We start from the raw sequence: 18351 nt of genomic DNA, 5'->3' as shown, positions 1-18351 counted from the left end.
ACTGTAATTCATTTACTGTACTTCAATATTCGTTTTTTGCCTTTTACTGTACTAAGGTAGGTCACATAAAACAGACTGCAGAGCTTTTCCATCTGCTCTGTTGTTAAGACCAGCTCTGCCAGGCTCCTCCTACAACTGTTATCCACATCAACCATTCCATCAGAGAAAAACTGGACTACATGGCTTCATCAACTCTACTGCAAGAACACTAACTTTTGGCTCCTCTGCTCCTTGAAATCTTTCAGCTGTAGCTACTAACTGAAACTTAATTTTCGCAAATTTCTTCATTGAGGGGGTCCTAAAAATATATGCTTGGGTGTGAGAAATTCAAATCTGCTATTTTTGTGACTACCGGGCAACATTTAGATTGATAAGTCTACGTAATCTTGCTTTTAGAAAACCAAAGAATTTTTATTTTACCTTCTGTAAATGTCAGGTAATGTGCTACACACGCACACATACACATGCAACTTTATGTACATTTTACTTACCAAGCAAAACAAAATTACATCAATGTAACCAAAATATAGTTTCTTGTAACATTCTACTCTCCGAAAAATATCCATGGACATTTTGCATTTTGACACCATTAGGATCTGGAATGCACTTACTGTAGAAGTGAGTCCAGCTGTTATTACTGAATCTCTCTTATTTGGATTTGGATTTGATATCCCGCCTTTCACTCCCTTTAAGGAGTCTCAAAGCGGCTAACAATCTCCTTTCCCTTCTTTCCCCACAACAAACACTCTGTGAGGTGAGTGGGGCTGAGAGACTTCAAAGAAGTGTGACTGGCCCAAGGTCACCCAGCAGCTGCATGCGGAGGAGCGGAGACTCGAACCCAGTTCTCCAGATTACGAGACTACCGCTCTTAACCACTACACCACACTGGCTCTTATTTATTTACTCTTACTCAGTAACTATACAAAAAAACTATGCGAAGTTTGTTTTTCCTACTCTTCTCTTACAGCTGTTAGCCTTTTCACAAGACACCTTAATTCTAATTAAAGGTTGCTTCTCAATTTCAAATTAGAAACACTTGCAATGCGTATGCACACAATCATCAAGGTGATGTGGGAATAAATGTGACTTTTAAGAGGGAAAAGAGCAAAACATATTTACTGAGCTGTGCAGCATGTGCTTTGTACACAAGTAGCCCAAGAGGTCTTTTTATGATTATATAGACAAATTTCATAAGATGCCCTTTGTATTTTCTGTGTCTACAAATATAAAAAAAGACTGCAGTGATTAAAAGTCTAGATTAAAAGGCATTAGACAGTAAAATTGCCTCTGTTCCCTTTCATCAAATTATAGAAATACAGTATTAACACCCCACTCACCCAGGCAAGTTATACAAGGAAGTGAGCTTTGCTATTAACTTGCCTGCAAGTATCATAAATTCAAACAACAAAGAAGATAAAACAAGTATCATTTGAACTTAATTTTCAGTTACTGACTTGATTGTTACCCAGGATAATAAACCTAAGATTTTGATGAGGGCACTGCAAGCCAGCCTTGTTTTCTTACAGAGCTTTGGTAACTTTAAACTTGACCTTCTCATATAATACGGGTGATCCTGGAGCGATTTTATCAGTACCCAAAGGAGAAGCCCAAGTTTAAAATAGCAATGTCACCATGTAGTTTTAAATCCTCCACAGATGTAAGGACTCCCATAAGTGAGGCTCTTTCTTCAGATGCAAACAGATGCCCGGGAGATAGATATAATAAACAAAGAAGCATAAACAAGGTTGCCTCTGAAATGTATTAACGAACAACCTTTCTAGTCTTTTGAGATGTAAAAATAAATTAAGATACCCACGTTCAAAACCTAAGAAAGAGACTGAAACAAAACCAATCATGGAACTATCATATTCCAGTTGGTTAGAGCGTGATGCTGATAATACCAAGGTTGCAGGCTCAATCCCCGTTAAGGGCCAGCTGAATATTCCTGCATTGCAGGTAGTTGGACTAGATGATCCTCAGGGTCCCTTCTAACTCCATGATTCTACATATCTGCATCTCCCCTCACTACTCATTTTATTTTCTCTGTCTTTCACGCTGTCAGAAGCAAGCTTCCTCAGGACTCATGGGGTTTTTGCTTTGTTTTTCTTTGCTTATGTTACTAGACAGGCTGCCTCACTCTGGGTAATGAAAGGGCCAGTTTTAAAGTGGCAGATATTCATAGAATCAGAGTTGGAAGGGACCCCCAACTGGTCCAAATCCCGCCTCCGCAATGCAGGAATCTCAGCTAAAGCATCCATGACAGATGACCATCCAACTCTGCTTAAAATCTTCCAAGGATGGAGAGTTCACAACCTCCTGAGGGAGACCATTTAACGATAATGGGATAGCATTAAAAGGATGTCAATAAAGGTTGTTATTTGTATCAAAGGGGATGCACGCATACTCAGAAGGCAGCCCCACTGTGTTCACGAAAGGTTATGTCCAGGTAAGTGCATGATTGTGGCTTTAGCTTATTTCAGTAGGGAACAGTGCAGTGGGACAGAAACACCTGGCCTCCGATCAGTCACATCACTGCTGCATACCAGCTGATGCAAGAAGAGGTGCAAGGGGACATGACATTTCTCCCCATCTACTTCCCAGTGAGCAGCAGTGACTGACCTGCAGCCAGGAGAGCACAGCTACCCTACCACACTGGCTGCTTATTTTTTACCACCGTTGATGGAATCTTTCAAGTTGGAGATGGTGTTTGTAAGTGGTCCATGTTTCACAAGCATACAGTAGACAGGCGAACTAATATCAGTGTACTTGATGAAGCAAAGATCACCAGTGTTGAAGCAATGATTCTTCAACATCAACTTCGTTGGACTGGTCATGTTGTGCGGATGCCTGATTATAGTCTTCCAAAGAAACTACTCTACTCCGAACTTAAAAATGGTAAGCGTAATGCTGGTGGTCAACAAAAGAGGTTCAAAGACTCTCAAGGCAAACCTTTTTTAAAAAAAGTATGTTGTATAAACACCGAGAACTAAGAAACACTGGCTTGCAGGCGCTCCAATTGGAGAACAGCCTTTACCAAAGGTGTCATTTGTTTTGAAGACGCTCTCAGGACAAAAGGGAGAAATGCGTTAAGAGGAAGGCATGCTTGGCAAATCCACACCGTGATCAACTCCTGCCTGGGAACCAAGATCCCCACTGCGAAAGGACGTGTGGGTCCAGAATTGGCCTCCACAGTCACTTACGGACTTATTGTTAAAACTGTGTTTATGGAAGACAATCTTACTGAGCTATGAGGGATCGCCAAAGAGAGAGAGAGAAAGAGATTTTTTTTACCACCATGGGTGCTGCTACTTAGATTTTCTGGCACCAAAATGTATCAGATCACCCCAGTAAAACACCAGTGTTGGGCTATATAAATAATTTAACCCATAAGACTTGGGAGTTCAGATTTTGTTTAACACTACATAAAGTATAGACATTTGCCCTCATTCTTAATTTAAAGCTATCCCCATCACTTGAGAAAATGTATGACAGCATACTAGCCTTCATTTTCATAGATAACTCTGTGGTATTAAAAGCCAGAAATCTGGCTCTGCTCTTAATCCTGTTTTGTTTTGTGTTTTTTTTTAAAATGGGATTATGCTGACTACCTTTCAAACCTCTAGTTAAAGAGGTATTTATTAGTGGCAATATGAAGATTTTTGTTAAAATTATCAACTCACATTTGAGCACTCTTGAGAGGCAAACTGGCACAAACCTGTTTCAGAGTAAGCACCAGTGAACTCAGATTTACTGAACTCGGACATATTTCTGAACTCAGAACTGTGCTGTTAAAATGCTTGGGTGTATTAGTGAGACATCTCATTTTTTATTTCTTAACATCTCTCTTTGATGTCATTCTTCAGTTACCTTCCCACCCCACCCCAACACCTCATTCTGACATGAGGATGTGCCCAACATTTTCCACAGGGAAGACAAATAATATATTCAGCTTCGCTCCCCCTGCCCTTCCATCTAACTGTCCAAGAGCCTCTTATTCAAATAAATTTAATTGTTCACCTTAAAAGAATTTTTTAAGATGCATGTTGCTGAACACATTGTTCAGTTGCTTTGCTTGTTTAGCCCAGTTTGTGCTCCTTCTGTTCTCAGTTGGGCAAGACTTTCTCTTTTTAAAGAAAGTATTCTTGCCTTTCATAATTTCCTTGATTTTGCTCATAAAGCAGCTGGCATCCGCTTCAATTTCATAATATGTGGTATAGATTCTATCTGAGCCTCTATTATTGTGGTTTTGAATAACCTCCATGAATCCTGAAGATATATTTTCTGCTTCCTCTTTCGAGATGAAATGTTTAAGAATGTACCTTAACTTCCTGAGGATTTAATACTGTGTGCTAAAGAGATGACGACCCAATAAAAGCCTTGACTGTACTGAAAAAATATCTAAACAAATTGAGAACTATGAAAAGAAAACAAGGAGTGGGAATATTTGGGAGAATATTTTTTTAAAGGAGGTGTCAGAGCTGCCTCCAGGTCCCAGCTCACAGAGGACCAACGCTAGCCGGTAGTAATGTACAAAAGTCTTTATTGAAGTTCAGTTTCCATTTACAAGCTGCAGCGTGCAGCTCTACGTCTAGAAATGTACAGGCACCCCCTAGGCACCCCCCTTGCTCTGACCATGGGAGCCCCTTTCTGTGAATCTTCCGATTCGCTAGAAAGACTCAGAGACCTTGGACCACTGTCATCGCTTACGTTTCCTTCGGATTCCTCCCCCTCGCTCTCCATTTCCTCCCTTTCCTGTGCCTCTGCTCCTGAGCCCCTGACATCCATCCCCCCCTCGAAGCCCCCCTTCCCCCCTCCCCTCCTTCAGGTGTGGGTACTGGGTGCTCCATCATTGTGGGGTGAGTGCCGGATACAGTTCGTCCCCCGTGGCGTGCATCCTGCCGTATAAGTCCGGATCGTCCTCCATGTTCTCGCCAACGTCGATCTCCTCTGCTTCCATCTCTTTGCCTCCGTGCTCAAACCCAAGGTCCTCTCCCAACACGTCCATGTCCGTCTCCCCCCCGGTCTCCTCGGGGGATGTTGCCTTCCAAGGACCCTCCAGCCACTTCCTGCGCCACTGCTCCTCCGGTCGATCGTCCCACCAATAAGAGCAGTCTGAGGCAGACCCCTCCGGGGAACGTGTGTCTGATGCCGGTTCCTCGTCCGAGGCGAACCCCTGGAACGTGCTGGCTGAAAGTGTGGGTGTGAAAAGATATTCGTCGAAATAGTCTGCCGGCATAGGTCTGTGTGGGAAGAGTGCGTGGAACTCGTCCTTGAGGTAGTGCTCCTCCACCTCATAGTACGGCACCCAGCTGTTGGCGCTTGCCGGGGTACCTTCCCTGGCGAGGAGATACTCAACCCCCTCTTCCCCCCATCTCGAGTCTAAAATCTCTCTGACCTCGTTGATGGGCTCCCCCCTTGGCGACCCCCCCTCTGTGGGAGTTTCCCTGAGCGGGTCTGGTGCCGTCCCTGGCTCCTGAAATCTGTGAGGTGCCTTGTAGGGCGTGAGCACTGATCTATGGAAGACCGGGTGCATTCTGGATCCCTCCAGAAGTGTCAACCGGAAGGCCACTGGATTGACCTGTGCCTCGACTTGGTAAGGCCCTAGCTGCTTATGTCCGAGCTTCTTCTTCGCTAACGATCTGGCCGGCACTGCCTGGGCTGCTAACCAAACCCAGTCTCCCACCTGTATGTCTTCCCCAACCCTTCTGTGTCTGTCAGCCTGCAGTTTGTATGCGTGCTTTGCTAGTTCTAACTGCCTTCGGAGCTGTTCGTGGACCTCCTGCAACTCTGACGCGAAGGCGTCCGCTGCCTGTGGCTCCCCCTCCCCCATTCTCTCTAATCCCGGGAAGGTTCTGGGATGCCTCCCATTGTTGGCGAAGAACGGTGTCACCCCCGTGGACACGTGCTTCGTGTTGTTGTAGGCGAACTCGGCAAGCGGCAGGTAGTCCACCCATGTCGTAGGCTGCTGATTCGCGTAGCATCTCAGGTACTGCTGCATGATGGCGTTGACCCGCTCCGCTTGTCCGTTGGTCTGCGGGTGTCTCGCCGACGCTAAGTTGATCTTGACGTTCAGGATGCCCATCAGCTTCTGCCAGAAGTTCGAGATGAACTGGCGCCCCCGGTCGGACAGGATAGACCGTGGTAGACCGTGAACCTTGAACACGTGGTCTATGAACAGTTTGGCGGTCTGTTCCGCCGTGGCCACCTTCGCGCACGGAATGAAGTGGGCCATTTTGGTGAACATGTCCACCACCACGAGAACTGCTGTCTTGCCCCGCGAGCTGGGTAGATCCGTGACAAAGTCCAGGGCCACCCTCTCCCACGGTTCGAGCGGTGTCTGCAGCGGTTCCAGCAGTCCCGCCGGCGGTTGGTGCACTGGCTTGGCCCTTTGGCAGGTGTTGCACCTCGAGACGTAATCCGCTACTTCCCCCCTCATCTTGGGCCACCAAAAGTCTCTGGCTACTAATTCTACAGTCTTCTCTTTGCCAAAGTGCCCGGCGGTGGGTGCGTCGTGCAACTGCTGCAGTACCTTCGCGCGTAGGTCGTCTCCCGGTACGTAGAGGGCCCCTTTGCGGATGAGCAATCCATCGCGTATCTGGAACACGTCGTCCTTCGCCGTGCCACTGTGCACCTCCTCCATCTTGGCTTGTGCGAAGGAGTCCGCCTGCAGTGCGCGACGTACAGCATCCAGGTCCACGGTTGCCGAAGCGCACGCCCACGCTTTTGGTGCGAAAATGTGCTTGGCCGCCACCGCCGCCGCCTCCTCGAGGTATTGCGGCTTCCTGGACAGTGCATCCGCCATGACGTTGTTGTCGCCTGGGATGTACTCTATCCTGAAGTCGAAATCCGCAAAGAACTCCGCCCAGCGTATGTGCCTCTGGTTCAGGAACCTTGCCGTGTGCCAGTACTCCAGGTTCTTATGGTCTGTGCGGACCTGCACTGTGTGTTTGGCTCCGATAAGGAAGTGCCGCCACGCCTTGAATGCTGCATGAATGGCCAGCAACTCCCTGTCCCAGATGGTGTAGTTCTGCTCCGACTTGCTGAGCTTCCTGGAGTAGAAGGCGCACGGCCTCCAGTCCCCATGCGGGTCTTGCTGCAACAGGACTGCTCCCACGGCCCTGTCTGAGGCGTCCGTTTCAACCCTCATCGGTCTGCTGGGATTCACGTGCAGTAGCTGTTCTTCGGACGAGAAGAGACGCTTGAGTTTCTGAAAGGACTGCTCCGCCTGCTCCGTCCAGATGAACTACTTCTTCTTGGAGCTGAGCGTGTCGGTAATGGCCGCCGTCTGCATAGCGAACCCCTTGATGAACTTGCGATAAAAGTTTGCAAAGCCGACAAACCGCTGGACCTCCTTCCGATTGCGCGGGCTCTTCCAGTCCAACACTGAGCGAACCTTGGCGCTGTCCATGGCGAGCCCCTTGTCCGATAATTTGTAGCCCAGGAAATCCACCTCCGTCATGTCGAACTGGCACTTCTCCAGCTTGGTGTACAGTCTGTGCTCCTGTAGTCTCTGCAGAACTTCCTTGACGTCCCTCTCGTGAGCCTCCTGCGATTCTGAGAATATCAGGATGTCGTCCAGGAAGCAGACGCACTTTTTGTAGAGGAGTCCCGCTAACACGTGATGCATGAAGGCTTGAAAACAGTGGGAGCCATTTTGTAATCCAAACGGCATAACTCTGTATTCATAGGTGCCCAGGGGCGTGAACATGGCCGTCTTCCACTCGTCGCCCTCCCGTATACGAATAAGGTTGTACGTCCCTCACAGATCCAACTTGGTGAAAATGCGTCCTTTTCTCACCGTCGCGAGTAGGTCGTCGATTTTGGGCATGGGGAAGGCCGTGGGCTTGGTTTTCGAGTTCAAAATTCTATAATCAACTACAAGCCTTTTTTCGGGGCGTGTCTTTTTTCTTCACGAAGAAAACGGGACTGCCCCCCACTGCCTTGGACTCCCGGATGAAACCGCGCTTCAAGTTGTGATCTATGAACTCCCTGAGTTCCTGCAGTTCGTCTTCAGACATGGAATACAGTTTCCCGGTCGGCAGCGTCGCCCCCGGCAGGAGGTCAATCTTGCAGTCATAGGACCTGTGGGGAGGTAGCTTGTCCGCTTCCTTCTCGCAGAAAACCTCCAAAAACACTGCGTACTTGTGGGGCACTGCTTGCAGCGTGCCTAATTGTAGCTGCGGGTCATCCTCTTCCCCTTCCGGGCTAGGCAGAATGCAGTGTTCTGCACAGTTGGCGCTGGTACCAAGCCAATGCTGGGCTGTGCCTGTGCAGCCAACTCATGCCCAATACTACAGGCGTGTCCGACAATTGGGTGACATTGAAGCTGATGACTTCCCGTGATTTCCAATTTGCATCACCATCGGCGGCGTTTGCTTTACCACCTGCCCCCCCAGCAATTCCCTGCCATCCACCGTGACAACCTTCAGGGGCAGCGTGGCTGGCAGGAGCGCTATGCTGTGTTGCTTAATGAAATCCAGTCCTATAAAGTCTGCATTACTACCAGAGTCAATGGTAATGGGCACTTCCATTGTGAGTCCATTGGGTAGCTGGAGCGATGCAGCGAGTTGCACCACTGGTTTGGGCGGGAGAGGGTCTGTGGGCTGCAAAATTTCTGGGGACTGCTTCACTGATTCGTCTGGCTGAGCCCCAGTGCCTCTGCTTCCAGCCAGACTTTGCCGTTTCCCTGCTGCGGTTCTCTCTGCTGATTTGCCTCTGTTACTGTTGCTGAGGCTGCAGTGTGCTTGTGGAGCCTCTGGGGGCACTCTTTCGCCATGTGCTGAGCACTGTCGCAGATGTAGCACTTCCTGTTCCCTCTAGGAGGCTTCGCTTTGACTGCTCCCGGTGTTAGGGCTCTGGTTGCTGATTGAGCCCTTGCACCACCTATCTCCATCGGTTCCTCTCCCCCTCCCAGCGGAGGCGTGGATTGAGCGTGCGCTGCATCCCTGGGAAAGAAGGGAGTTGCTCTCGCTGGCGTGCGTCCCCAACGCCCTTCGTCTCTGCTCCAAGGACGTTCCTCCAGACGCACCCCAGTCGTCAGCGCCCTCTGGACCACTTCTTGAGTGTTTTGGGGTCGTTCCCCCCTTGCAATTTCGTCTTTCACAGCTCCATTCAACCCTTCCCAGAAAAGGTCTCTGACTGCAGCTGAATCTTTCTCCCATCCCAGCGCATTGACCAATGCAAAAAAGCGGGAATGATACTGCCTTACAGTGGCTCTCCCTTGTTTCAGTCCATGTATCTCTTTTCTGGCGATATCAACGTCTATTGTTGATAAAAAACACTCATCCATCGCTTTAATGAAGGCATGCGCACTTTGGAGTGCCGGATCCTTATCTCTCCACAGATTGCGCAGCCACGCTTTAAATTCTCCATGCAAATGAGTTAATATAAATCCCACTTTCTCCTGCTCATCTCTAAAGTCTTTCTCCAGCAACTGCAGCGCAAACACCACGTCTGCTCGGAAGTTAGGGTACTGCTGCAGACTCCCATCGAAATGGGACACAAGGCTGCCTCCTCTCTTTCCCAGCCCAATCCCCTCTGGTTTGGGTCCCGGTAGCCCCTGCTTAGTCAACATATCCAACCTGGTTTGCAGATCCCTGCAGGTGGCAGCTGCTTCGTCTTCCCTCTTCCTGGATGCTAGTATCTCCATGTTAAGTTGCGTCACTGCCTTTTGCAGGGCTGCCATTTGCTCTTTGGTAGTCATCCTGTCCAGTTTTTGTGAGCTCGCGAAGCACCAATCTTCGCCCCTCGCTGCGTCCACTCACGTTGCGAGGTGTATTTAGAAAAGGGCACGGAGCTTACTGTCAGAGCTGCCTCCAGGTCCCAGCTCACAGAGGACCAACGCTAGCCGGTAGTAATGTACAAAAGTCTTTATTGAAGTTCAGTTTCCATTTACAAGCTGCAGCGTGCAGCTCTACGTCTAGAAGCTAGATCGGCGAAGCTCCGTCTGAGTCTCCACCCCCTGTACACCAATTTAAGACTCTAGCCTTACTCCACCTCTTCCGTCTCTCCTTTCTCCTCTGGGTCCTTCTGCCCCCCTGGGTCTCCTCCTTTCTGGACTCTTCTGACGCTGACCCCCCTGACTCCTGTCCCTCCTTTCGGCGGGCTTTAGGACCTGGCTCCCTATCCGGGCTACCGACTGTGCCGCTCGCCTGTACATTTGAACTTGGCGCGCGCGCCCAGCCTCCAACCTTCCTCTTGACCGTTTCCCCGCTCTCCGATGGAGGCGTGGCCAATCCTGACTCATCTCCTCCCGCTGGTGGTGAGCAGCCTGATCCTGATACCTGGGACTCCTCCCCCCTACTGCGCTCTGGTGGGGAAGCTGGTCCTGATTTCCAACTGCTGCTCTCTGAGTCCCCTCTGGCCCCTTCTTCCTGGGGTGTCCCCCTAGGCACCCCCCTTGCTCTGACCATGGGAGCCCCTTTCTGTGAATCTTCCGATTCGCCGGAAAGACTCAGAGACCTCGGACCACTGTCCTCGCTTACGTTTCCTTCGGATTCCTCCCCCTCGCTCTCCATTTCCTCCCTTTCCTGTGCCTCTGCTCCTGAGCCCCTGACAGGAGGTATCAGGGTTAACTGGCGAGTGGGATAAGCTTATGATCAGTAGTTGACTAGACAAGGGATTAGAAAGGATGGAGAAAGGGACAGGATAAAAACATAAGGAGATGTAGCAAACTAAAGAATATAGACTAGGATGCCAATGAAAGATAAGTCGGGAAGTCTTTACTTACTATAAGGTGATGAATGGATGTACTGTAATATAAAGGTAAAGGTACCCCTGCCTGTGCGGGCCAGTCATGTCTGACTCTGGGGTTGCGTGCCCATCTCGCTTAAGAGGCCGGGGGCCAGCGCTGTCCGAAGACACTTCCGGGTCACGTGGCCAGTGTGACAAGCTGCATCTGGCGAGCCAGTGCAGCACACGGAAACGCCGTTTACCTTCCCGCTAGTAAGCGGTCCCTATTTATCTACTTGCACCCGGGGGTGCTTTTGAACTGCTAGGTTGGCAGGCCCTGGGACCAAGCAACGGGGGCGCACCCCGCTGCGGGGATTTGAACCGCCGACCTGACGATCGGCAAGTCCTAGGCGCTGAGGTTTTACCCACACGTATGTTTTATGTAATTTGAAAAATGTGTAAAAATAAAGTGGGGTGGGGGAGAGAAGTATGAAAAACACAGAGAAATTTAAATTCACTGACGGAAAACGAACTATTTAAAAATTCCACACCATTACTAACAGTTTTACCATTGAAAAACTATCATAAGATTTAAAAGTGAGATCATAAGAGCAAGCTGGATCAGGCCAGTGACTCATCCTGTTCTCACAGTGATCAACCAGATGTTTATAGGAAGCATGCAAGCAGAACCTGAGCTTTTAAAAAATGTAAAGAGATAACCTGAGAGTTCTTGCTATGGTATCAACTTCCCTCCAACCTTAATATGAAGCCACTGAGAGTAGACACTAAGGGATTTCAAGCACGGTATAATCAGTATTCATACCCACCATTATTTCTCAGTTGCATTTGCAACAGGCATGGCCATGCAAATTCCAGATAAGTGTCTGGATGCTACAGAATGATGCCCAACATACTGAGGCTGAATCTTGGTAAGTTGGAGATCTTGTGGCTAGACAGTCCACCATTCCGGGAGCTGTGCAATTTGGAAAGAGTTGCACTTCCCCTGAAGCACATGACATGTAGTTTAGGGATGCTCCTTGATACATCTTTGTTGCTGAAGACACAAGCAGCTGTGTGGCTGGAAGCACCTTTAAGAGCTTCAGGTGGTATGACAGCTGCAACACTTTCTGGATACAGTGACACATGTGTTGATAAACTCAAGAGTGAACTACTGCAGATGTGTTCTATATGGCACTGTTCTTGGTCCAGCTGATACAGGATGTGGTGAACACTAGGTGCCAAGGTTCTTACCACGAACCTGTAACACTGCTCTTAAAAGCAAGGCATTAGCTGTCAATCGGCTTCTTGGCCAGATTTAAGGTTTCGATACTAACCTACAAAGCCCTAAACCTAAACAACTTGGGACCACCTCCAAAAGGATCTCCCAAAGCTAGGTGAATGGGCACTAAAATGTCAACTGCAATTCACTGTAAACAAGTGCAAAGCGATTGACACTGAAACAAAAAAATAAATCCCATATAATACAGAGTCTGAACTATCACCACATGTCAAAAAGGTTACTGTAGCTACACAATGTTGCAAAAAGGCAACAAAAATTATCAGGAGTGGAACAACTTCCCCGTAAGAAAGGTTACAACATTTGGAACTTTTTAGTTCAGAAAAAAGGTGAACAGGGCGGTTATGACAGAGGTGTATAAAATGACGTGTGGCGAAGAGAAAGCAGATATGTTTTTCTCCCTTTTTCATACAATTAGAACCTGAATGTTGGAAGGTTTTAGACAGAAGGAAGTATTTCTTAACACAGCGCACAGAGAAATCCACTGCCACGAGATGAAACAGTTGGCAAAACCAGCTTTAAAAGTGGGGTAGGTAAATTAATGGAGCATAAGGCTGTCAATGGTTAGTAGCCATGAAAGCTATATATTAGTTCCACTGTTGGGGAAAAATATGCCTTTGAATAATAGTTGTTGGGAATCACAAGTGGGAAGAGTGCTGCTCCACTAATTTCTGCTTGCGGGGCTTCCCATAGGTCCAGCCACTATGCTAGACTTGGTGGGCCATAGTCTGACCCAACTATGTCTTATCCATACAGACTTGCCCAATCACTAAGCTCTTCTACTGAGCCTTCCCAGGTCATGGCACAACTTGCAGATGTTACCAATGTGGTGGAACAACCTCCTCTCCAAAAGAAAGGAAGGCTGCCATTTCAATGTCTGCTAAAGAGCCATCTGTTCTCTGAGGCCTTTTCCCTGACCAGTTATGTTGATGATCTTATCTTTTATTTGTACTTCATGGTTTTTGTGAACCACCTTGTGATATGTTATGAAAAGCACTAGACAGATATTTTAAATAAACTGATGAAGTGCTCTGTTTAGTTAGAAAGTATGCCCAGGCAGAAAACAATTAACTGATAGCAACATGAATTTCTCAGAATAATTTCTTTAGTGCCATGGAGAGGACCCGTCTACGGATTTTTTTGCATTTAACAAAATTTATAAAACCGCTTGACTGTAATAAAACCTCTAAGTGGTTCACATGAAATATTAAAATTATAAATAAATACCACTTCAAAATGATTCAAAGCATTTAAAAATAAATAAAATTACAGTAGTAGTAAAAGGGAGTAAAACATTTCAACAGTGACAAGCCTGGATAGGTTTCCTTCAACAAAAAGGTTTTGAGCAGACCTTGAAAAGAGTCCAACAAAGGCACCTGATATCAACAGGCAGGGAGTTCTGAAGTGCAGACACTGCCTACATTTTATTAGATTGATTTCTTACAACTGCAAAACATGTATTTTGTGGTGCCTGTAACAGTGACAGTTCCACAGACCAAAGCAGTCAAGAGTGCATACATGGGGTAAGGCGATCGCACATGTATACTGGCTCCTAGCCGTTAAGGGTTTTATATGCCAACGATAACACCTCGAACCTGGCTGAAGGAGGCGCTTGTTCAGACAGAAGCCACTAGATGATTACTAACTGCAGTTGAAAGATGTTCCCAAGTCTCAGAGTGACATTTTCACAAACCCCACAACAAGACTGATAGTGGAAAGAACTGGACAATACACAACTGCATTTCATGTATCTGGTTTATTTCACCATTCCTCAAGTGAGTGCACACACACACAGCTCGTTTTATCATCACAACCACCCTGTGAAACAGGCTAGACAGAAAATGTGACTACTCCAATTGGCATAATGGCTATGAACCCCTTTCTCCCCAATCCTAAATCTATACTACCGCTGCCACCCTCGACTCTAGACCCTTAGACTCTTAATATGTGACTGGAGAAGGCAGGCAGAAGAATAAAGAAACGCTGCTAACTTCGTCACATTTAGCTTGGCCCACGATAATGCACATATAGCATACTATGTGTGAGTGTTGGGCTGCACTAGTCACCTTCAGCAACCTTCCCTTGCAGAAGGCCGTCACCTGACACCTGCTGCAAATACCCGCCCCCAGCAGATTCACTACTGTCCAGACACACAGGTTCTGGCACTGAGACCATGCTTGTCTAGATCTCGGGATCTTATGTCATTTATCGCCAAGGGTCAGCTATTTCTATTTGTAGCTCAAGGCGTGCAGGCTTACTTTCCTCTTCCCAAGCGGCATTCAGTCTGCAGCAAGCCACCCTCCTCTGTGCTGTAGCAGCGAGGGAGGACACAAAGTAAGGTGGGTGGGAAGAAAGTGAAGAAGGAGAAATATGGTGTGTGGGGGGGGGGAATAATAAGGGTTAATGCACCAAAATCATAGAACTGTAGAGTTGGCAGGACCCTGAGGATCATCTCCAACCACCTGCAAGGAAGGAATAGGCAGCTATCCCATGCCGGGAACAAACCTGCAACCTCGGCATGAACATCACCGCGCTCTAACCAACTCAATAATAATAATAATAATAATTCCTTGCTGGCATCCATTTGTCTCAAGAGACAAGGGAAGAATGCATCATCTGGGGTAAGGTCAAACCACTGGAGATTTACAGCAGCTAATAATATTAATAACAGTAAATAAGTGGGAAGGAAGAGGAGATGAGAGGATGAATATGACCTAGGTTAAAATCTCAACGCAGCCATGAAACTCAGTCAGTGGCCGCGACCTTGGGCCAGTCCTGCTTCTCTCAGCCTAGCCTACACCGCAGGGTTGCTGTGCGGATAAAAAGAGGGTGGAAACCCCGGGGAAAGGCTAAAGTTTTGAAAGGGAGAATGGAAGGATTTGAAACGGCGGCAACTACCATCGCCACCATATAAGCCACTTATAAGTGGGACAGGATAGAAAGGTCACAAATGCAAGAGCAACTGAAAAAGTGGCAGCGAGCCTTTTTCTTTAGGGAAGTTTGTAATATTTAATGCTGTATTGTTTTTAACACTTGATTGGAAGCCGCCCAGATTGGCTGGGGAAACTCAGCCAGATGGGCGGGGTATAAATAATAATACATTATTTATTATTATTATTATTATTATTATTATTATTATTATTATTATTATTTCTTCATGCAAGACTTCAAAAGGGCTGAAGTGCCACCACCCACCTGGCACCTGCAGACGACGTCGGCCTCCGTAGCCAGCAGGTCCACCACCTTGCCTTTGCCTTCGTCCCCCCACTGCGAGCCCAGCACCACCGTCACCCGGTTGCCGCCCGGTTCGCTCCGCAGCCGCTTCAGGCCACCGGCGCCGGCTGGGTGAGGGGCGCGGTCATTGGACGCGGCCGTCGCCGCCCGGGTGCCCGACATGACGCTGGCTGGACGGCTCTGTCGGCGGCCTGAGAGGAATTCCTTCTGCTCGCACGAGCCCACCTCGAATGCCCGTTCGCCCGCTCTTCGCCTTTTTGTGCCGGCCCTCGGCCAATCGCGGCGGTCGGAGCAGTGACGTTAGACAAGGGGAGGAGCGGGGTTGGGTGTCTGAGAGCTGGAGGTGGTGCGAGGGAAGCAGTTGGGGGCGGGACTACGGGCGTCGCCAAAGGGCGCGCGAAGCGTTCCTGAGGGGAAAGGGCGGTTCTCCTCAGACGAAGCAGGCGGCGGGGGCTTAGAAGCCGTTACCCTCCCAAAAAAAAAACCAAATTTGAAATGAAATTCATTACGCATTTGAAATAACTATTCAAACCGAGCATTCCGTCAGCTAAGAGTTCTCTCCCCTTAAGAATGTAACCCTATCGAGCGAGTGTTAAATAAACCAAGACGAAAACTTAAAAAATAAAAAGGAATAAAAATCTGCGTATGAAAGTTCACATAGCACACTGAAATCAAGATTATTTATTTACTTTTAAATAGAAAGGTGTTTATTATTGTTTTTGTTATTACTATTAAAGAATTAGAATTTATATACCACCCTATACCTGCAGGCTCAGGGTGGTTCACAAAATAAAATCAGAATATAAAACCACAAAATACATAATAAAAATAAAAACAACCACCCCATAACCTCCCACACTTGTACTTTAAAAGGGCATAGGATGCCTATCAAATAATGGTTAATGCAAATATTATTTGTGCATCTACCGAAAAACCAAAATGTGGAATTAAACACATGACGCATTTGAAATAACTATTAAAACCATGCATTTTGTTACCTAAGAGTTCGCTCCCCTGAAGAATGTAAACATATCTTGCAAATGTTACATAAACCCAGATGAAAACTTTTAAAGAAATTTCTGTGTATGAAAGTTCATATAGCACACTGTAGTCAAGACAGTCCTGGCTTGAATTTTACCTCAGGCCAATGGTACACAACCACACACCATGGATTCTCCAAAATAATCCCTGATGTGAACTATAGGTTATTAAGGGTGCTGGGAATCACAGTTCTGTGAGGAGTAAATGACTGCTTGCTTGCTTGTTTGTTTATTACATTTAAATACCACCTTTATCTTCCAAGGAGCTCAAGGTGGTGGCACATGGTTCTCCTAGTCCCCACTTCATCCTCACAACCACCCTGTGAGGTAGGTTAGGCCACAAGGCAGTGACCGGACCAGGGTCACCCAGTGAGCTGTCGGGGTTCGAACCCTGGTCTCCCAGGTCACAGTTGGGGCTTTTTTTCATGTGGGTGTCATTGCCATTCTAAGACAGCAAAGGAGAAGTTCCTGGTGAGCGCTGGCACCTCATTTTCTAGAAAAATAGCACTGGTCATTATCCAACACTAACCATTGGCTCCCAGGATTCTCTGGGGAGTCGTGTGCTTTGAATGTATGGTGTGGAAGTGACCTAAGGGAAGCCAGTTTGTTAGCGTCACGTGTTCACATGCACACACTCTCTGACCCAGGAGCAGCACATCTCGAAACAGCAACCTGCCACAAGCCCTGATGCCACCCCACCTCTTTTACCTGTGTGGCGTGGCAGCACCCACAAAGCACTGGAAACCAGTACAGCTGGAGAGGTGGTGGGGTGCTGCCTTTGGGACTTCCGGCGCTTGAGGCGGTTATTTCATCTGTGGGCCTGCCCGACCTCAATATGAAGAGAGCTACACTGGCCTGCATCGCAGGAAAACTAGATTGCCGTGGTAACATATAAATGGCAGGAGCTACCATGGTTTGCCCTTCATAGCCACGTGTCCAAGGAGAGTCCAAAAATGCCAGCAGCATTTTTGTGCCACGTACCCCAAAGAGCAAAGGTGTATTGTATAAAACCCAGTTTATTAACATCAGCTTGATTGCATTCCTATGCACAGTTCCCTCGGAGTAAGCTCCACTGAATTCAGCGGTGTTTATTTCTGACTGCAAGAGTCCACCCACTGCTCAGCAGTCAACCGAAATGCAACCTTTTATCTTTTCATTGGAAATGCAGTCTTGCAAAGAAGCATTACCGTTTACAAAGTTTAGGGACTCCCATCAAAGGAAGGAAAGAAGGATCCAGCCTCTGCTTGATTTATTTTCCTCGTTCTCTGACTTCCTCTATGCTAATTGCCACAAACTTGAAGGCCTCATTATCACCTCACTGGGCAAAACAAGGAGGGTCCATCAATTAGCCTGGAACTTTGGAACATGCTACTGCATCACTTCTGTCCTGAGAAAAGTTCCAGAGCTCTGCTCCCTCAACTACCCCATTTACAGCCAGAGATGCATGAGATGGTCTGTGGTATGCACAATTTTGAGAAGGTTGAGGGAGACAACGCATGACAGAGGCACATGGCAACTGAGAGAAGGTTAATCTTATGGTACAGGCATATTCATTTACCCAGGTACTTAATGGCTGAAAGATAATGTGCTTGGTAACCTTGAAATTGTTACTTATGATGGGATGTGGCTGTTTGAAAATAAACACATCAATTAATTGTATTGGTTTACCACTTTGCTGTTTGCCACCCTGGGCTCCTTTGGGAGGGAAGACGGCAGAAAAATTTAGGAAGGAAGGAAGGAAGGAAGGAAGGAAGGAAGGAAGGAAGGAAGGAAGGAAGGAAGGAAGGAATAGTATATCTTATATCTACAGTTTTTTTCTAGTCACTTTGTCCATCGATGTGGCAAAATGTCAAACAATTGTTTCTTGCCAATAATTCATTTCCAAAATCCAGAGAACTACATTACCATTTTCTCCCAAGTATCATTCTACTTTTTAAAGAGGTTCATTTTTAAGTATTTTTAGACCTTCCATCACAATTGTGGAACAATCCTTTCAGGTAAGAACATATTTAGTGGCATTAGATCACCTGGTTTAGTGGTGAGGGGGGTACTGTTGTGAATACCTTCTTTACCTGTAGTGAGACAGAGGAGTTTAAGGAGAGAAAGCAA

At 47.2% G+C, this 18351-nt stretch overlaps 1 protein-coding gene and 1 long non-coding RNA gene across 2 annotated transcripts in view; one reads left to right on the top strand and one right to left on the bottom strand.

Moving 5' to 3' along the window:
• ADSS1 (adenylosuccinate synthase 1) overlaps positions 1-15444 on the bottom strand; it is a 32391-nt gene extending 16947 nt beyond the window's left edge. The window contains exon 1 of the mRNA XM_081913301.1: positions 15164-15444. Coding sequence (XP_081769427.1) covers positions 15164-15364 — 201 coding nt within the window. The 5' untranslated portion in view covers positions 15365-15444. The remainder of the gene's footprint in view (positions 1-15163) is intronic.
• Positions 1-18351, top strand: part of LOC309373047 — a 145473-nt gene that overhangs the window by 22035 nt on the left and 105087 nt on the right. The gene's annotated exons all lie outside the window — the stretch shown is intronic.

This window comes from Podarcis melisellensis (genome assembly GCF_964234715.1).
Source record: "Podarcis melisellensis genome assembly, chromosome: 1".
NCBI lineage: Eukaryota > Metazoa > Chordata > Lepidosauria > Squamata > Lacertidae > Podarcis > Podarcis melisellensis.
This window is presented reverse-complemented; position numbering and strand designations above follow the sequence as displayed.